The 16,544-nt window shown below is 36.4% G+C and overlaps 1 protein-coding gene across 1 annotated transcript; it reads right to left on the reverse strand.

Annotated features, from left to right (window-relative positions):
• Window positions 1-4,912: 4,912 nt before the first annotated feature.
• On the reverse strand, window positions 4,913-5,339 carry LOC134650655 (cathepsin L-like proteinase). Its single transcript, XM_063505587.1, has one exon. The coding sequence runs from the start codon at window positions 5,298-5,300 to the stop codon at window positions 5,004-5,006; it is 297 nt and encodes a 98-aa protein (XP_063361657.1). The 5' UTR covers window positions 5,301-5,339; the 3' UTR covers window positions 4,913-5,003.
• Window positions 5,340-16,544: the final 11,205 nt, after the last annotated feature.

Genomic DNA, 16,544 nt, shown 5'->3' on the forward strand with positions numbered 1-16,544 from the left:
CTGTGATTAAGGCCCAAGATACACTTGTAAGTTTTACTTACGTTAGTAGGTACAGCTATACTACAGAATGAGAGATGCATATCGTTATCTCATTCTAACAAATAGATTTGTCCCTACTTACGCAAGTTAAACTTACAAGTGTATCTCGGGCCTAATACAATCGTATAAGTACTTTATTACTTATATATGAATAATTTTGAATTTAAACCATTGACCATTAGCGTCAGGAAATATTATGCTCAGAATGTTATTGTTTTAAGTAATCTGTAGAAAAATGTAATGTCAGCTGCATTACTGTTGCGACATTATTGCAGCGGCGTTGATATGGACGTTGTATCTGTCAATTTCCTTTATAAACTGTGTGAAGTTCACCTTCGCATTACTGTCGTGATTATAATGTTCAGTCAGTCACTAATTTTACTAAGGAAATGACATATACAGCGCCCGCGTCAAGGCCGCAGCAATAATGTCGCAACAGTATTGCTGCTGCGGTTGACATCTGAATGTCACTTACCGTAGGTACCCAATAGTTAACCTTTTTGACGCCGTGTCAAACACAAAAGCTGTCACGCTGACGCCACGACACCGAAGTGTCAAAACTGAAATTGAACTTTATGCATATGCACGTAGGTCTATGTTGCTCTGTGATTTGTGACCGATTAATCGGTCATTGGCGTTGAACCTACGGTGCGGATATATCGGTCATTGGCGTCCAAAAGGTTAAGGATTTTGAAGTCTAATTTTGGTTGTGAACTATAAGCATTTACGCCGATCAGTGATTAATAATACAGATTATTTTGTTACCATAGAATTAGGTACATATTTATCAGCCATTATCCGAGTGGCGTACGTGAAATATTCCGAAAAGTGACAGTGATGTATCTGTTGTAGTGTGATGGAATCTGTGACCTGATGATTTATAACGTGTGTTTTATTAAGAAAAATGTTAATGAATAGGTAGTTTTATTACATACTCGTATGTGTTGAGTTTGATGTCTTTAATAAATATAAGATAGGTACCTATAAATATTTTATAAAGGTCCATGAAATATATTGTGATCAATTAGATACCAATCAAATAAAAGCTTGATAATTTGATATGACATAATAATATGATATATAAAGTGATATGATAAAGTGATATTTACCTACTGACAACTTTACTAAACAACTAAATAAGTAATACTTAAGTCGTCATACGAGATTGAAAAGCTTGATTATATCACTATTGTATACAATACTTTTTCTACGAGTCAACAAAAAAAATATGATAAAGTGATATTTACCTACTGACAACTTTACTAAACAACTAAATAAGTAATACCTAAGTCGTCAGCATCAATGCCTAAATAATTATAACTTTGTATTTAACTTTACATAATTGCTCAATTGCTAATATTTGTATAATTTGCGAGCCAATCCGAACGATTGTTTGGTTAGGTCTTCATATTTTACAAAGCAAACTGTGATCCCACTGATAAATCCTTTCTTATTGTAAATCCATTCGTGCGAAATAAATACAAGAATGTGAAAATATGTATAATAGTATTTTATACAATCGTGATATAATGGAGAGCTTTTCAGTCGAATACCGTGTTTAAGCAACGAAGCTTGCTGAGTTGCCTAAGTAAGGTACGAAATTGAAAAGCTTGATTATATCACTATTGTATACAATACTTTTTCTACGAGTCAACAAAAAAAATACTTAAAACTAGTAGAAGAATCATATATGTAGGTAAAAAAAAAACAAAAGTATACATAGAAAAGTATATTATAGTTGACTAAACGGTATCGAAATGAATATTATAGTTGACTAAACTGTATCGAAATAAATATTATACATAGTTGAGTTGGGGTCCCATAGTGAAAAAAGTATGCGATTTCACTTTGGTATACGAAGTTTTAATACAAGCATTGCAGTCGACGAGTAGAAAAAGTTTATTTTTAGTAAATAATTTAATACTTTACCCTATTGTTTCTTTCCATCCATTTCATTTAGGATGTAAAATTTTTCAATAAGGCCACTACGTGATCCCGTGCCAGTTATCAGATTTTGGAAGGGTAGGTATACAATCAGCGACAAAAAAAAATCAACAAAAAACATTATTTTAAGCTAATGATGGAAAGCCATTGTTATTCTACACCATAAGTACCTATATACTATACCAACTTTATAGTATTTAATTTTTTTTCTATCCTTTAAGCATGTTTTTAAACTCGGACGGACATTTATTAAGGAAAACCTTGCCAGTAATGAGACAGGTTTGGACACAAATAAGAAATATAAAATTAAAGGTATTTAAATTTTTAATTACCGTGATATTACATCAGGTACCTACCTAATGCAATCATAATATTGTTTTATCAGTAGGTAAACAGTAAAATTACCAATATTATGTTTTTGGATTATTTTGCTTACAGTGTAAATTAAACCATGGACATGCGAAGTATTATATTGTTATTGGCACTAATCGCCATAGCACAAACGGAACCGAAACGCCATTACGATATAAACCAAACAAGAACTTTATTCGAGCAATTCATAAAGGATTACAATCGTCAGTATAAGGATGACACAGATAAAGAAATACATTACATTGCATTCAAGATGAACCTGCAGTCTATAAATAAGTTCAATGAAAAGTCGTCGGATAACGTTACGTTTGGGATAAACAACTCGTCTGATTATACGGTCGGCGAAATAAGACGCAAGTTGGGACTGGAAATACCTTTTTAACGAATTTAACTTCGTCATAATTGCTTCGTCAATTTCAAAAGGTGAAATAAATAATTAAAATATTTCGTGGTTTATAATTGTATTTAAAAAGTCAAACATAGGTAGGTCAACAAGGGAACAAACCGGATGGTTAAAAAAAAATATAACGCAAAATCCGCCCGATCGTAAAGTCCCTGTACATATGTAGATAGGTAGGATAGGTTCGTTAGGTTACTTCAGATGCCCAAAGGGCAAATTGTCCAGAAATAAGAGCCCCCTTGTAGCGGGGCTCCGTCGACTCAAGGAAGGGAGGAGACAATGATTTTTCGCTTTTCACGATATGACTAGGAATTTCATGACCTGGCGGATACTATCGGCCGCCGACACATATAAAATCATTTGACAATTCAAAGCCAAATTTTATAATTATATTATAATCTGTGGCAAATGTAGCGTAGGTATAATAATAAACAACTATTCAGAATTATAAAAAAATATATCAGAATAACCTACACAATTAATACACATTACACTTTTCGCTGATAAGGAAATAATAGGTACAATCAACTTCGTATTTACATAATTTTATTATTAATGAAACGAGTGATAAGACCTGTATTTTTAAGAAACTCAAAACATGTAAGTAATAAACATTCATTTTCAAGTGCGCAAATATCATTAGTAAATTTAGTAATGCCTATATTGCCTATAGATGAATACGTTTTTAATGTAATAGACAAATCACAAGTTAAAAAAAAATACCTACCGAGTTAAATACTTTGATTTAATTAAAAATTATGTATTATTTTAATGATATCATGCCGCCATTGCGGTTGTGTAAAGGATGACACAACTCAGCGATAAAGAGCGACATTCTTTTGTTTACTGTACCTATTCATTGTTTGTTGGATGAGTCCTACGTATTTACTTAAGAATTACTTAATATTTTAATTATTGCTTGTCTTTGGATAGTTAGTGACTTTTCATTGCACATTAAAAAAAACTAACTCATCCTGCTTACATTAGTCATACAGTGTTTAGATAAGTACTTAGTAGAAGTGTTGCAAAACTGAAAGATACAGTAATATGAGCTATGTATCAGGAGGTTTTTCATTTCAAAAAGACTGAAACAGTTGCCAGTGTCCTAAAGACAACACATTTTTACTATTTTGTGATTTAACAAAAAGATTCAGGCCCAAAATGGTCACGGGATTTTATTGAATTTATTTTAGTTGTCGATTAAGTTTTATTCTTTTATTTCAAACGAGATTACGATTTCACAGTAATTTAATTACTCAATATTCCATCGAGACAAGAGCCTTTTTCTATTGGCATTGCCGACTGACTGAAGACCTCATATTCAGCGTTCGACGCTGACGCTTATGAATGCCACGTCATAATTCCATGAGAAGGATTCTCGAAAAAGATTTTTCCTCTCGGAAGTCTCGGAACTCGCTCCGCTAAGGAACGTTTTACGAGGGTCCGAAAAATCCCTCGATCGGTTTCACGTATCGTCAAACTTGTCAATTCTTGTCCCCAACCCGCATTTCAATTTACCCCATCCGTCGTTAGCTTAGGTCGAAAATAAAAAGTTACAGTTTGTTGCGAGAGGCTATTTATCTTTACGGGCGTCGTCATGATTGACACACATAAAATCAGATTAAGTTGGATCCATGTCACCATCGTTTGTAACCATCGTTCAACCCTGAACAGAAACGAAAGTGAAATTGGGAGACGAATAGAAAGTTATATAGTACTTTGACACAAGGACACAGTTTAGTAGGTAGGTAACCCTTACCTAGTTATTAAAATTTAAATTGAAAATAAAAAAAATAGTTGATAAATGTTTTTGTTGATTGTTGGTTGATTTATTACTGGGTAGGTTTAGATAAACACGAACTAAATGCCGGATGTTTTTGCAACACTTAGCCTACTCCGTGAGTTAAATATATAAAGGTTAAACTAAAACTAATAGGTACTACGGAAAGAACTACCTACTCGTGAATAACATTACAAGAAATTTTTTTATCGTCGTATTAAAATATCAATACAGGCTTAGCCAAAATGTAAGAAACAGCATTTTATGCAATTTTGGGATTGGTCCCAAAGTAACCTACCCTAAAACCCTGGAAATTATGGCTCTTTTGAATAACACTACATGTTTCAGGAATACGTATTAAAGCACCAAACAAACAATACAGTGATTAATTGTGTAATATCATTATAAAAAGCAGTTAATATGGAAAAACACACACAAATGATTATGCGATCACAATAAACACAGCCACTAGTTTCTCTTGAAGCCCCTCATCGCCTGTTTTTCCTCTTCAGTATAGTCCGCAAACTTGTTTATAGCGTACGTCGCAGAGGATCCCTTGCTGTTATGTTCGTTGATCTTCGCCACATTCTGCTTGAACGCATTAAAATGCAGTTCTCTGTCCGCCGCGTCTTTGTATTCCCGTTTGTGTTCTTGTATGAATTTCTCGAACAAAGAATCGGCTTGGTTGAGGTCGTAGAGCGTGGGTGCGCCTGCGGCAGCCATGGCGGCGAGTGCGAATAGTACCACGACGCTGAGCGTGCGCATGTTGATGACGAACTAACTAGATAGCCGCGGTCAACCGGTTTATATCGCGCTTAGTGCAGACATTATGGAAATAAATATGTTTTGTTTACTATGTATTGTGTCAACCGGACTAACATGCTAGGTACGATTGGCACTAGCGCGCTGGACAAGGATAAATATTTTAGGACCAGTCATCGGAAACAGATGGCAGATTTGTATGAGTTTTGTTTGTCTGAATCATTTGAAAATATGCTTGGAAAGGTAGAAAAAACGACAAAAAGATTATTTAGATGAAATATTATAAAACGGGTAATTATTTTTATGAGCCAGATACTCTGCTGAAGCCACAGTTTACCTATTATTGCATAGATAGTTTTCAGAAGAATCGCCTCTCTTCGAACAGAATTGTAAAAATGCTCTTGGACCATTACCAAGTGACCTTCCAAAAAACTCAGAGCCCAAATCTGAGAAGGTATTTCAATGTGAGTTTTTTTGTACATTGTACATTTTGTACTATTAGTCTCCCTACAGTATTTCCTATAATATAGTAACAGAAAATTAGTTTTAACTAGGGAAAACGCGTTTTCACTAAAAATGGGTTTTACAACACCTAACATAATATATAACAAGAGGCTACCGCAAAAATCTAAATTCGCAAATTGCGGGGATCATTCTCTTTTACTCCAATAAAGGCGTATTAGAGTGACAGAGAAAAATGCCCGCAATTTGCGAACTTCGATTTTCGCGGTTATAGCCCTGGCAATAAGCAGATAATTACTTAACCTTGTAGGTATTCTGTTCTCTATTTGAAGGAGATAAAGAATATGCAACTTATTCGATAATACTAGTTACCTAAAGTTCCATACCTCGTAAGAGCGTTTTCACATTGTCCAATCCGATACCTATTGGATGTTGAATACTTGTGCAGTCGACCTCAATATGTTTACACTTTTGCACCTTACTCCTTTGTAATAAGGCGAAAAATGTAAACATATCTTTGACGTCGACTGTACGACTGTACAGAAGCACAATTAAAACAATGTCGTTTTATATATTTTTATCCATTTCAATAATAATTATTGTTCAAAAATAAAACGTCATCCGATAGGATATTGGATCGGACAGTGTGAAAATACTCTAACTCCCTTCGGGAGATAAGAGGGTTGCGACTTTAACCACCGTTATGAATCATGTTTATATGTTGATAGCAGCTACAGGCCATTGCGATAAATACTTATCATAATTAAACTCAAACTCAAAGCATTATTTATTCAAGTAAGCCTAAAAACAATAACTTTTTTGTGTAAAATTTAATCGGCTTACATCATAATTATTGTCATTGAGAGCTTCGACTGCGAGCAAAATGCAAATTTCTCGACGGTACCATTCCAAGACGGTACATATATTTCCCAAAATGTCGGTGGTTCCGAGGTCCCCAAATGTCAAATAGTGTGGACATTAAAAAGAGGCCTTTTATTAACATATTACATATTATATTTGACTCATTTGACTAATACTTAAAACATCTCATGCCACTTTCAAATCTATAAAATTTGTTTTAAACTATAAAATTTATTGTATTAATTGACTTCGAATCTATTTAAATTGTAAGCCTAGCTGTGACATCAGATTTTATGTCCGAAGTTCTAAGAACTCATAACTTACTTACACAAAGGAATAGTTGTAACTGACCACAAAGAGATGGCGAACGGTTCCTTCAGTAGAACAAAGGCTTTGGTGACATACTTATGCGTTGTTCGTAATATCAAGATATATGACCAATAAATATAGGTACTTAAGATCATGGTGTGGTGAAAATATAATTTCGTAAGTAGACTGTTTGGATAAGTAGGCATTAAATTAATTAATTTACTAGCTATGCGGTAACTGCAATAGATGTCATAGGTATACGAAAGAAAAACTCCAAACCGCACGAAGGGTTCTGCCGTTCGCGGGAGACGCCTAGACTACTCTGCCACACGGGCCACGGCATTGCCTTTTAACCAGTGGACAATCAAGACGATTTGGCTTTGAATGACACCTAATTTGTCAAATGATACTGAGTAATTTAGAAGTTAAGAGGGAACAGATGAACATACATACACACCCACATATAGTATACCGGTCAAAATCATAAAGGTCTTTTTGCTTTGCCGTAGTTGGGTAAAAATAATTAATAAATCTGCCGTCAAATGTTACTCCCTCGTTGTAATCGCTTGTAATGACTGCCGGTAGAAGGAGAATTTATCGTCGCTACGAGAACGTTGTTGGTGCGAGAATATTAGCCGCCATTGCTCAATGTTGCGTCTCATAACACACGTTACACACGTAGCGCGCGGAAATGATAATGCTATACGCGCGGGCGGATTACGTAATATAAGGTACGCCAATTACAAAATATTTTGACATTTTTCGTCTTTATGAATAATTTATATTTTGTTATACCTAAAATATACGAGTAAAATAAATCATTTTTATCGTGATCAGTTATTTATCTAGAAAAATACAATTTTTCATTCGGTAACGCGGCGATGTCGCGGTTATAAAAATAATGATGAAAGATACATGCAAGATAGTAGATACATAAATATGTATACGTTTGATCTCTATATGTTTTACCCACTAAGATTAAAAAAAGCGGCCAAGTGCGAGTCGGACTCGCCCATGAAGGGTTCCGTATTTAGAGAATTTATGACGTATTAAAAAAAACTACTTGCTAGATCTCGTTCAAACCAATTTTCGGTGGAAGTTTGCATGGTAATGTACATCATATATTTTTTTTAGTTTTATCATTCTCTTATTTTAGAAGTTACAGGGCCCCGGGGACACACATTTTACCACTTTGTAAGTGTCTCTCGCGCAAACTATTCAGTTTAGAAAAAATGATATTAGAAACCTCAATATCATTTTTGAAGACCTATCCATAAATATCCCACACGTATGGGTTTGATGAAAAAAAATTTTTTGAGTTTCAGTTCTAAATATGGGGAACCCCCAAAATTTATTGTTTTTTCTATTTTTGTCTGAAAATCTTAATGCGGTTCACAGAATACATCTACTTACCAAGTTTCAACAGTATAGCTCTTATAGTTCCGGAAAAAAGTGGCTGTGACATACGGACGGACAGACAGAAGGACAGTCGGACAGACAGACAGACAGACAGACAGACAGACATGACGAATTCATAAGGGTTCCGTTTTTTGCCATTTGGATACGGAACCCTAAAAAGGACAATTTTACAGTTAAATAAGTGTTATTTTGTATGCAATAACAATAACACAGTATATTTACAGTATATTTTACCAGTAAATAACGTTAAAATTCGTTATGTAAGTATTTCATATCTCCCGCCCTATAATGCCTAACTCTCTGCCCGCCAACAATGTGACCCAACAATCTCTGTGACGGTATTAAATATAGACATTATTAAATTTCTCGATATCTCTGCCCTGGTGCTTTCACTAATATTAATTAAAAGGGAAAACTAGTACAACTATACAACGCGTAACCAAAAATAGTTTGCAATATATCGACAAAACACGTTTATCAAACAAATTCAATATACGATGATAAAATTTCATCGATATTATTAGAAATCTTCTAAATAAAATTCCCTCCATGCTTCAAATGCTCTCACGACAAATTGTTCCCATTTCCACTACGATGTCTTTGCTATTGTGAAGTAGGTCGCGTAGCCAACATACCAAACGCTAAAGGGGCCCACTGATTATCAGTCCGCCGGACGATATCAGCCTGTCAATTGTTCGGAACTGTCAACTTTTTGTTCTAACTGACAGGCTAATTTCGCCCGCCGGACTGATAATCAGTGGGCCCCTTTACGCTTCGTAGCGATCGAAACGCAACTGTCACTGTCGCACTAATATGGAAGAGTGATAGAGAGACACAAAGCGTTTCGGTTGTCGTAGCGATAGCGATTGTCACCTTGGCCATAGAGAAATATAGTAAGACAAGAGTGCTCACTCCATACATCAGTTCAGACTATTAATTTCAGTGTCTACATCTAGCATCGAGTAGCGGAACTATCAGTACTGCTACTTGATAATAGATGTAGCACCGACCGGAAAGTCTTATGCTGTTGAGATAAGATTTTCCGGTCGGTGCTACATCTATTGTCAAGTAGCAGTACTGATAGTTCCGCTACTCGATGCGAGATGCTAATAGTCTTTTTGGTACTAAAACTGATGTATGGAGTGAGCACTCTATGTATTTTTTTCTCTATGCCTTGGCTAAGCCGGCAGGAGCATTAAGGATGACTATCGGTAGACCGGGTCGGGGCCAAATAAGCTACAAAATCAACTGTAAACTGAGCAATCGAACTACTTTAAAAAAAACGTCAAAGTAGTAATTGCTCAGTTTTCAGTCGATTTTGTAGCTTATTTGGAATTATTAAAACTTTCCAGTCATGAACTTGAAAGCTCCGGCGCTATGTAAAGCTTAATATAAACATTTATTGGCAAAGGGTTAAATTTAAATTATTCATAAAGTAAGTTTATTTAACATTGAGTTGAAATCGTTAATTATTAAATAGCTTAGAACTCAAGTTTGTGTTTGATATTTAGCAATTACGTAGAAGCTAGTATTTCATGTTTATAATGTTTATATATTCAAATTTTATTTAAAAAGAAAATACAAACAACGCTACATTTTTGGGCCAAAGAGAAACATACCTAATTATGTTCGTGTGGGGAGGATAATATTATCACTTATCAGTAACATATGTTGAGGGTTGAGGCAACTTCTTGCAAGAAAACGCAGAAGTTAGTCCGTCTTTATTTTAAAACCGAATGAAGTATGTGACTACCATATCATTTCAAAATCTATTTTTTTATTTCATGAGTAAGACGACAATATTCCTTTTTTTTTCAACCATTCCCAATTTTGATGAACTGTACCATCTACGCTCTTGTTCTTTAACCCCTAGGTACCTTATTTCCCTCCAAAGTCCTATTTTCTGTACCGTTGTTTTACGGCATAAGTGTCATTATCACGTTATTACTGTGTTCGTATGTATGTGTGTGTGTGTGTGTGTGTGTGTGCTCTGGCACGCTCTGGAGAAGGCGTTTGTTGTAAATGAAAATGAGTCGACCTTGCTGTTTTATCTAAAGGTGACAGTCCATTTCCAACCGCAGCTGCACTACTGTTCATTTTACTATGGAAATTGACAGTAACAGCGACGTGTTCAGTACCAGTAGTGCAGCTGCGGTCAGAAATGGAATGTTACCCTAAAGATGTAAGTAATACACAAATGTGTGGGTTGGGTTTAAATTTGTACTGCCTCGATGAATGAAACATTTTTAAAGGGACATTTATTACACTATTTAAAGCAAGTACCTACGGTTCGAAAAATATTGAATAAATTAGGAGGTAAATTTTTTTTTAATTATAACAATCTACTCGAAGACGAAATCATTAACACATCGCGTGCCCACATTCTGACTACTTCTAAAGCTTAGTTCAAAGTTCAAATATACTTTATTCATGTAGGCCTAGCAACAAGCACATATGAATAGCTAACTTATTAGGTACTAGTTATTACATATCTACTTACTTAGTCCGGTGAACGCAGCCTTCGTTTTCTTGATTCTTCAGTCGATATTCTTATCTGCTCTACCTTTGCAGATTAGCAAATTACTTAATTTGGCGCAGTTCACATCAAATGAGTAGTGAAGTGCGCCAAATTTGAAACTACTTCAAAATTAACTCTTCAACTCGTGGCCCGGTCCGCGCTCGACTTAATTCTAGAGAACCTAAATTAAGTAGGTAAGTGCTGCTTTGTAGAGTGCGTGTAAACTGCGCCAGTAAAACTCTCGTTTCATATTTTTTTACAATTTATTTGCTTTGAAAGCTTTTTGGAGTGAATCTATTCGTTCAATTGAACTGTTCTTTTGTTGGTGACTTTAACAAACTGTACGGCTACCATCAGTTTGGAACTGACATAAACGCCGTCGAGAACGTAATTTACTTTCTATGCATCTCGCTCGTACTCGCATATTAGTGCAAACGAGATGTATAGAAAGTAAATTACGTTCTCGATAGCGTATATGTCAGTTTTGACACTGTCAGTGACTCATGGTACGGGCTCTGTATATTGTCGATACGTTTTGTGGTCTACGAGTACGAGATTTTAGTGAAAAGGATTTTACACGATTCATTAATCATGTATACTACAATGCCTTGTTGTAAATGGAAACGTGTTTCCTGTGTGAAATACGTGTTCAATAATTATGTTTGGTATTATTTATTATATTATTATTATTATTATTTGACAAAATTATGCTGAAAATGATATATTCTTCCTTCTTTATGGAGTAAAATTGGAATGCTTTCTTTTTTACTGTTTTCACATGACTTTGATTTGTGATCAATTCCACAAATATAAACAAAATGTCTTTCATACACTTCGATGAATTTTCAGGGCCGTTGTGAAGCTTATGTATTGCAGTTTGTTTTATCATACAAGCTACAACGCGGCATTGTTATTTTACCTACTTAGTATTGATATTGATATTTATTCAGGAGTAATTTTACAGCATTACAGCTAGGCGCCAATGCACTGTTAAATTAAATATGTTGTACTAAAGCTAAAGTAATAAAATTGTATGATGAATATGACAATAATTAAGCTTATGTTGATTGACAGAAATGTAAATTATCTTTGTAAAGTTTATGATGTTTGTCGGCAAACAATTCGCAGTTAGGTGCAAAAACAGCAGTGTAGGATTCTTTTACTTAAATTAGATACTAGTTAAAACATATTCAGGGTGCTTCCTGTAACAGGAGCAATAAATTAAACTGTAGGCTGTATTCCTCAAACTGACCAACATTTGTTCAACAACTTTTGAAAATAACTCATGTTTTGATTTTTATTACACTTACAATTTATTCTAAGACGCAATGTATTGCAAATTTTGTTATGTTTAAAGCGTGACAAGCAACGTCAAACTGTCAAACACACTGATGTCAGCATACATTGAAGGCAATATTTATTTTGTATGAAAAAGAGGAAGTCTAAAGGATTCATAATTTTTAAAAGTCGCTGAGCAAATGTTGGTCAGTTTGAGAAATAGAGCCTTTAGTTTAATTTATTGCTCCTGTTACAGAAAGCACCCTGTATAATATAGGTACTATTTAGCGCATTAAAATGAAGTGGAAAACTTTTCCCCTCACACGATCATTAGCCCTCTCAACAAGTTTTAACGGTACGGTCGCCAAAGGCGCTCACAAATATCTGAACACGCCTTTATTGTCAGGGCGTTAGAGTGCGTGTTCAGATATAGTGAACACCTTGGCCGCTGCGATATATCTGATGGCGACTGTAGATAAAATTTCACAACGTCCTTGCGACTAGCTCCTTTCTTGTGCGTGCTTTCATTTATGGCAGTCCATTTTGTTGAGGACCTCATAACGTTTTCTTTGAAGAAACGCGTGCACTTAACCATTTAGAGCTCGAATTAAGTGGTTATTTGCACAAAAAACTTTTGTGTGTTCGTACTCGGGCGACTGCGGAAGGCCGCATAAAATATTTTTTTTTTCTTAACCTTATGCTTTAAGACACAAGTTTGCTTTTTTCGTGTTTTGTTATGAGTCGCTTTCGGTGTCTAAGCTTTGATCTCCATTCAAAATTCAGTCATGTCAAATGTGCACAATTTCTATCGGAGATTTAATTTCATGCATGCTGAGATCACTCGTTAGGTTCACTAGAATTTGAAAAGCAATTCTTTGAACTGAACTCAAGTCACTGAATTTAAAAATCCGCTCAATAAAGGCAATACTAACGGCGTCATTTTGTAAGCCTGATTTCATTTGCGGCGTTCGAAAAAAGATTGAATATTTATACCTAGTTTATGAGTCGATATTTTTATCGATTCCCCATACACACTTCCAACCCCCTTTACCCCCTTAAAGGATTATTTCTAGGATAAAAACTACTGTCCTTCCCCGGGACTCAAACTATCTCTATACAGTCCAGTCGCTGTGGCCGAGAATGGCTAGGAGATGATGATGATGACACTAGTAGTAAGCATGTACTATTGCTATTTGGCAGGCAATCTTATACATTGTAGTACTGTCAGCATCAATAGCAGGCATAGCAGCGGATGAAACAACGCGCCAAAAGTATCTGTCACACTGGAATACTTTACCGAATAACAATAACTTCGACAAGAAATACAAAATACAATTACATGAAGAACCCCATGAAGGACTCAACCCAAGAAAGCTGAGAATCTTCACGGACGGATCAAAGACAAGGTCAGGCACTGGCGCTGGGGTTTTCTCAGAGGACCTAAACATACACATCTCAACACCACTTGGTGCCCATAACACAGTCTTCCAGGCGGAATGTATGGGCATCATAATGGCAGCACACGCAATCGTCTCAAGGGAAGTAATGGACTACCCCATCCGCATACTCTCTAATAGTCGATCAGTACTACAAGCTCTACAAAGTTATACTCTCACTTCAGGGCTAACTTACGAATGCCACAAAGCTCTGTCAGAGGTATGTACCACCAATGGCGTAACTCTGCAGTAGATCAAAGGACACAGCAACTCACGAGGTAACGATGCAGCCGACATCCTGGCGAGAGGTGGCTCGGAACTGAAGGTGGCAGGACCTGAGCCAATTCTACCTCTGCCATTTGCCTGGCTCCGGAACATGCTGCGACATAACACCAAGGTAAAACACCAACAATACTGGTCTAACCTAGGCACCTGCAGGCAGGCGAAGGAAGCCCTCCCGACACTCAACCCCAATTTGTCACGGAGGCTGCGACAGCTGAAGAGACCACAGCTCCGGCTTATAGCTGGGGCCATAACCGGCCACGCCTCATTTAACAAACACCTACTAACCTTACGTGTTACAGATAGCCCCCTCTGCAGGGCGTGCATGGAGGCAGAGGAGACAGCCGCCCACGTCATTCTCGAATGCCCAGGGGTGGCAGCATACCGGGCACAACACCTCGGCTCACCGGGGTCGCTCCCAGAAGTCGTCGGCAACGTCAAGGGTCTGCTAGGCTTCCTGGTAGAGCTGGGTTGGCAGGAATAGGCCGCCAACCCATCACGCAAAATAGGCGCAATAATATGACGTCGAGTTGCGGAAACCAAGCCCGCGAATACCTATAACCTATACTTTACCGAATGGAATACTTTGCGTTTAAAAGTATCTGGACCGTCACATACTAATTGGCCTACATATAGAGACATTCTCACCCCTTTTGTTAGACTAGATACTTTTGACGCGTAGCCTGATCCCCAACTTTTAATGCTGACTGTAGATCTGTGCTATTGACTCGGTGTCAAGCCGATGAAAGCCGTGGAGTGGCTCATGTGAACGGCGCCGTGAAGCGATAATTTGCTGGCTGCGCTGGCGGCCTGCCAGACACACATTCTTTGAGCTTTACACCAGTATTCCATTATCCTAATAGGCGATAGTCTGGAACGGATCTGCAGAGACTGAGTTAATGATTCTGCATTATTTTTATCATAATTTATTTCCTAATCTTGTCAATTTTGTGAATATATAAATGAAAGAGGGTAAACGGACAGAATAGAAGAAGATTATTGTATGTATCTACATACCTACTTTTTGTTAAAACTCATTGTCTTTCTTTTTTGTAACTTATCAAGTAAAAATGTTTTTGAAAGTTAAAACAAAGTTGTGGGTTCCTGTGCAAATAACTTTTCTCCCGCTGAGTTTGGGTTTGTAAAAGTTTATTGTTTAAATGGGACACGCCATGACATTATGGGGTATTGGAGTATACCCCAATGGGGTAATGTAATGGCGTGTTCCAGAAACAAATGGAATTAGAATATTTAGCATGTACATACCTAATATAGCTATCATAATTGATATCATAGCGATGTACAATATGTTCTGTCAGTGTTTTGTTTTTAAATACCTTTTAGTAGGTAGCATCACATGGATCTGTAAGTACCTACCTCTAAGTGACGTGGTATATACGCGTCGCGTTACGAAGTCAGAGCGAAGTTCGCAATATACTTACGAAGTAGGCTAAGTTCGCATCGTTTAACGTCGAGAGTCGACGCGCTCCGCCAAATGTGACGGCAGAAGGTATTGTCACAATTGCATGTACTATACCGAGCACAAAGTGGGGTGGACACGCCATAATACGGAAATCGTTTTTTGTGTCTGTAATGTGACATGTCTCATCAACGTATGTGAAAAAAAATTGGCATCATCAAGAGACAAGAAAAAATCTTTATGTGCTAAAACTGATACAAGACATTGTCATTGTGTTTACAGTCAGCTGCAGATAAAAGGTCTGCAGCTGACTGCACGTTCCATCAACAAACCAATCGAACTAAAATTTGGCCAAGTTGATCTGCTGTTGCGGGGTGAGGTACGTAATTCCATTTGGGGCAGGGTATTCTATATGGGGATGGGGTCCCTTTGTGTCCCATAAAGTTTTAAGTCACAATGTATTGTTTGTCATGTTATGATTAGTCATAAAAGTGAAACCGTTAACTTTTCAGGATTCTCGTAAGGTTATCATGTAGATAAGTTAGGTTAGGTTTGTTTTATAGCAATCCTGAAAAGTGACGCGTTTCTAAACCAAATGAATTATGACTAACGAAAATACGAGCAAACAATACTTACATTATGATTTAAAACTTTTTGGGAAACAATAGAGGCATTCTATATGACATAATGATATACCCCTCCCTCAGTCATAGTAACACCGGCTAGCCTATCTCTGTAAGCAATGATAATGTATCCACGGGCTGAGCTAACTGCCTAGTCTCCCTCCTCCCCAAATAAGAGCAAGTTTGCGCCCAGCTTTAAAGTTAATTAAGTGTCTCCTCTTGACTTTTCCATTAGTTACTGTTTCCATACAACATGTGGCTTCAGATTGACTTAATATGCAATTTTGAAGTTCTTGCTTCTTCGGTTAACTTACCCAAAATAAACTGTTTAACAAGCTTACAGCTTTTATAATACGTCTGCAAGCGATACTACATATTTTATCATACTAAAGAAAAAAGACACTGAGGGTTAGAGTCGAACTTGCGACCTTTCGGAATACCGGTCCTGTTGAAGATGTGTAAACATAATTACAATACAGTATACAGTTTCCGAACGAACACACGTCATTTAGTGTGCTAGTATTGCCACTGGGTATCGCTACTGTCAATGCGAAAATAGAAAATTGCTCTTATCATTGTTGTTAACTTTCTATCTTACATTAAAACCATTAATTAACTAATTCTATTCGGCGTATTATT

This window comes from Cydia amplana, chromosome 9 (genome assembly GCF_948474715.1).
Source record: "Cydia amplana chromosome 9, ilCydAmpl1.1, whole genome shotgun sequence".
In the NCBI taxonomy this organism is placed as follows: Eukaryota; Metazoa; Arthropoda; class Insecta; order Lepidoptera; family Tortricidae; genus Cydia; species Cydia amplana.

Coding starts and splice junctions, on each gene's coding strand:
- LOC134650655 (XM_063505587.1), bottom strand. CDS start 5,300: ATGCGCACGCTCAGCGTCGTGGTACTATTCGCACTCGCCGCCATGGCT.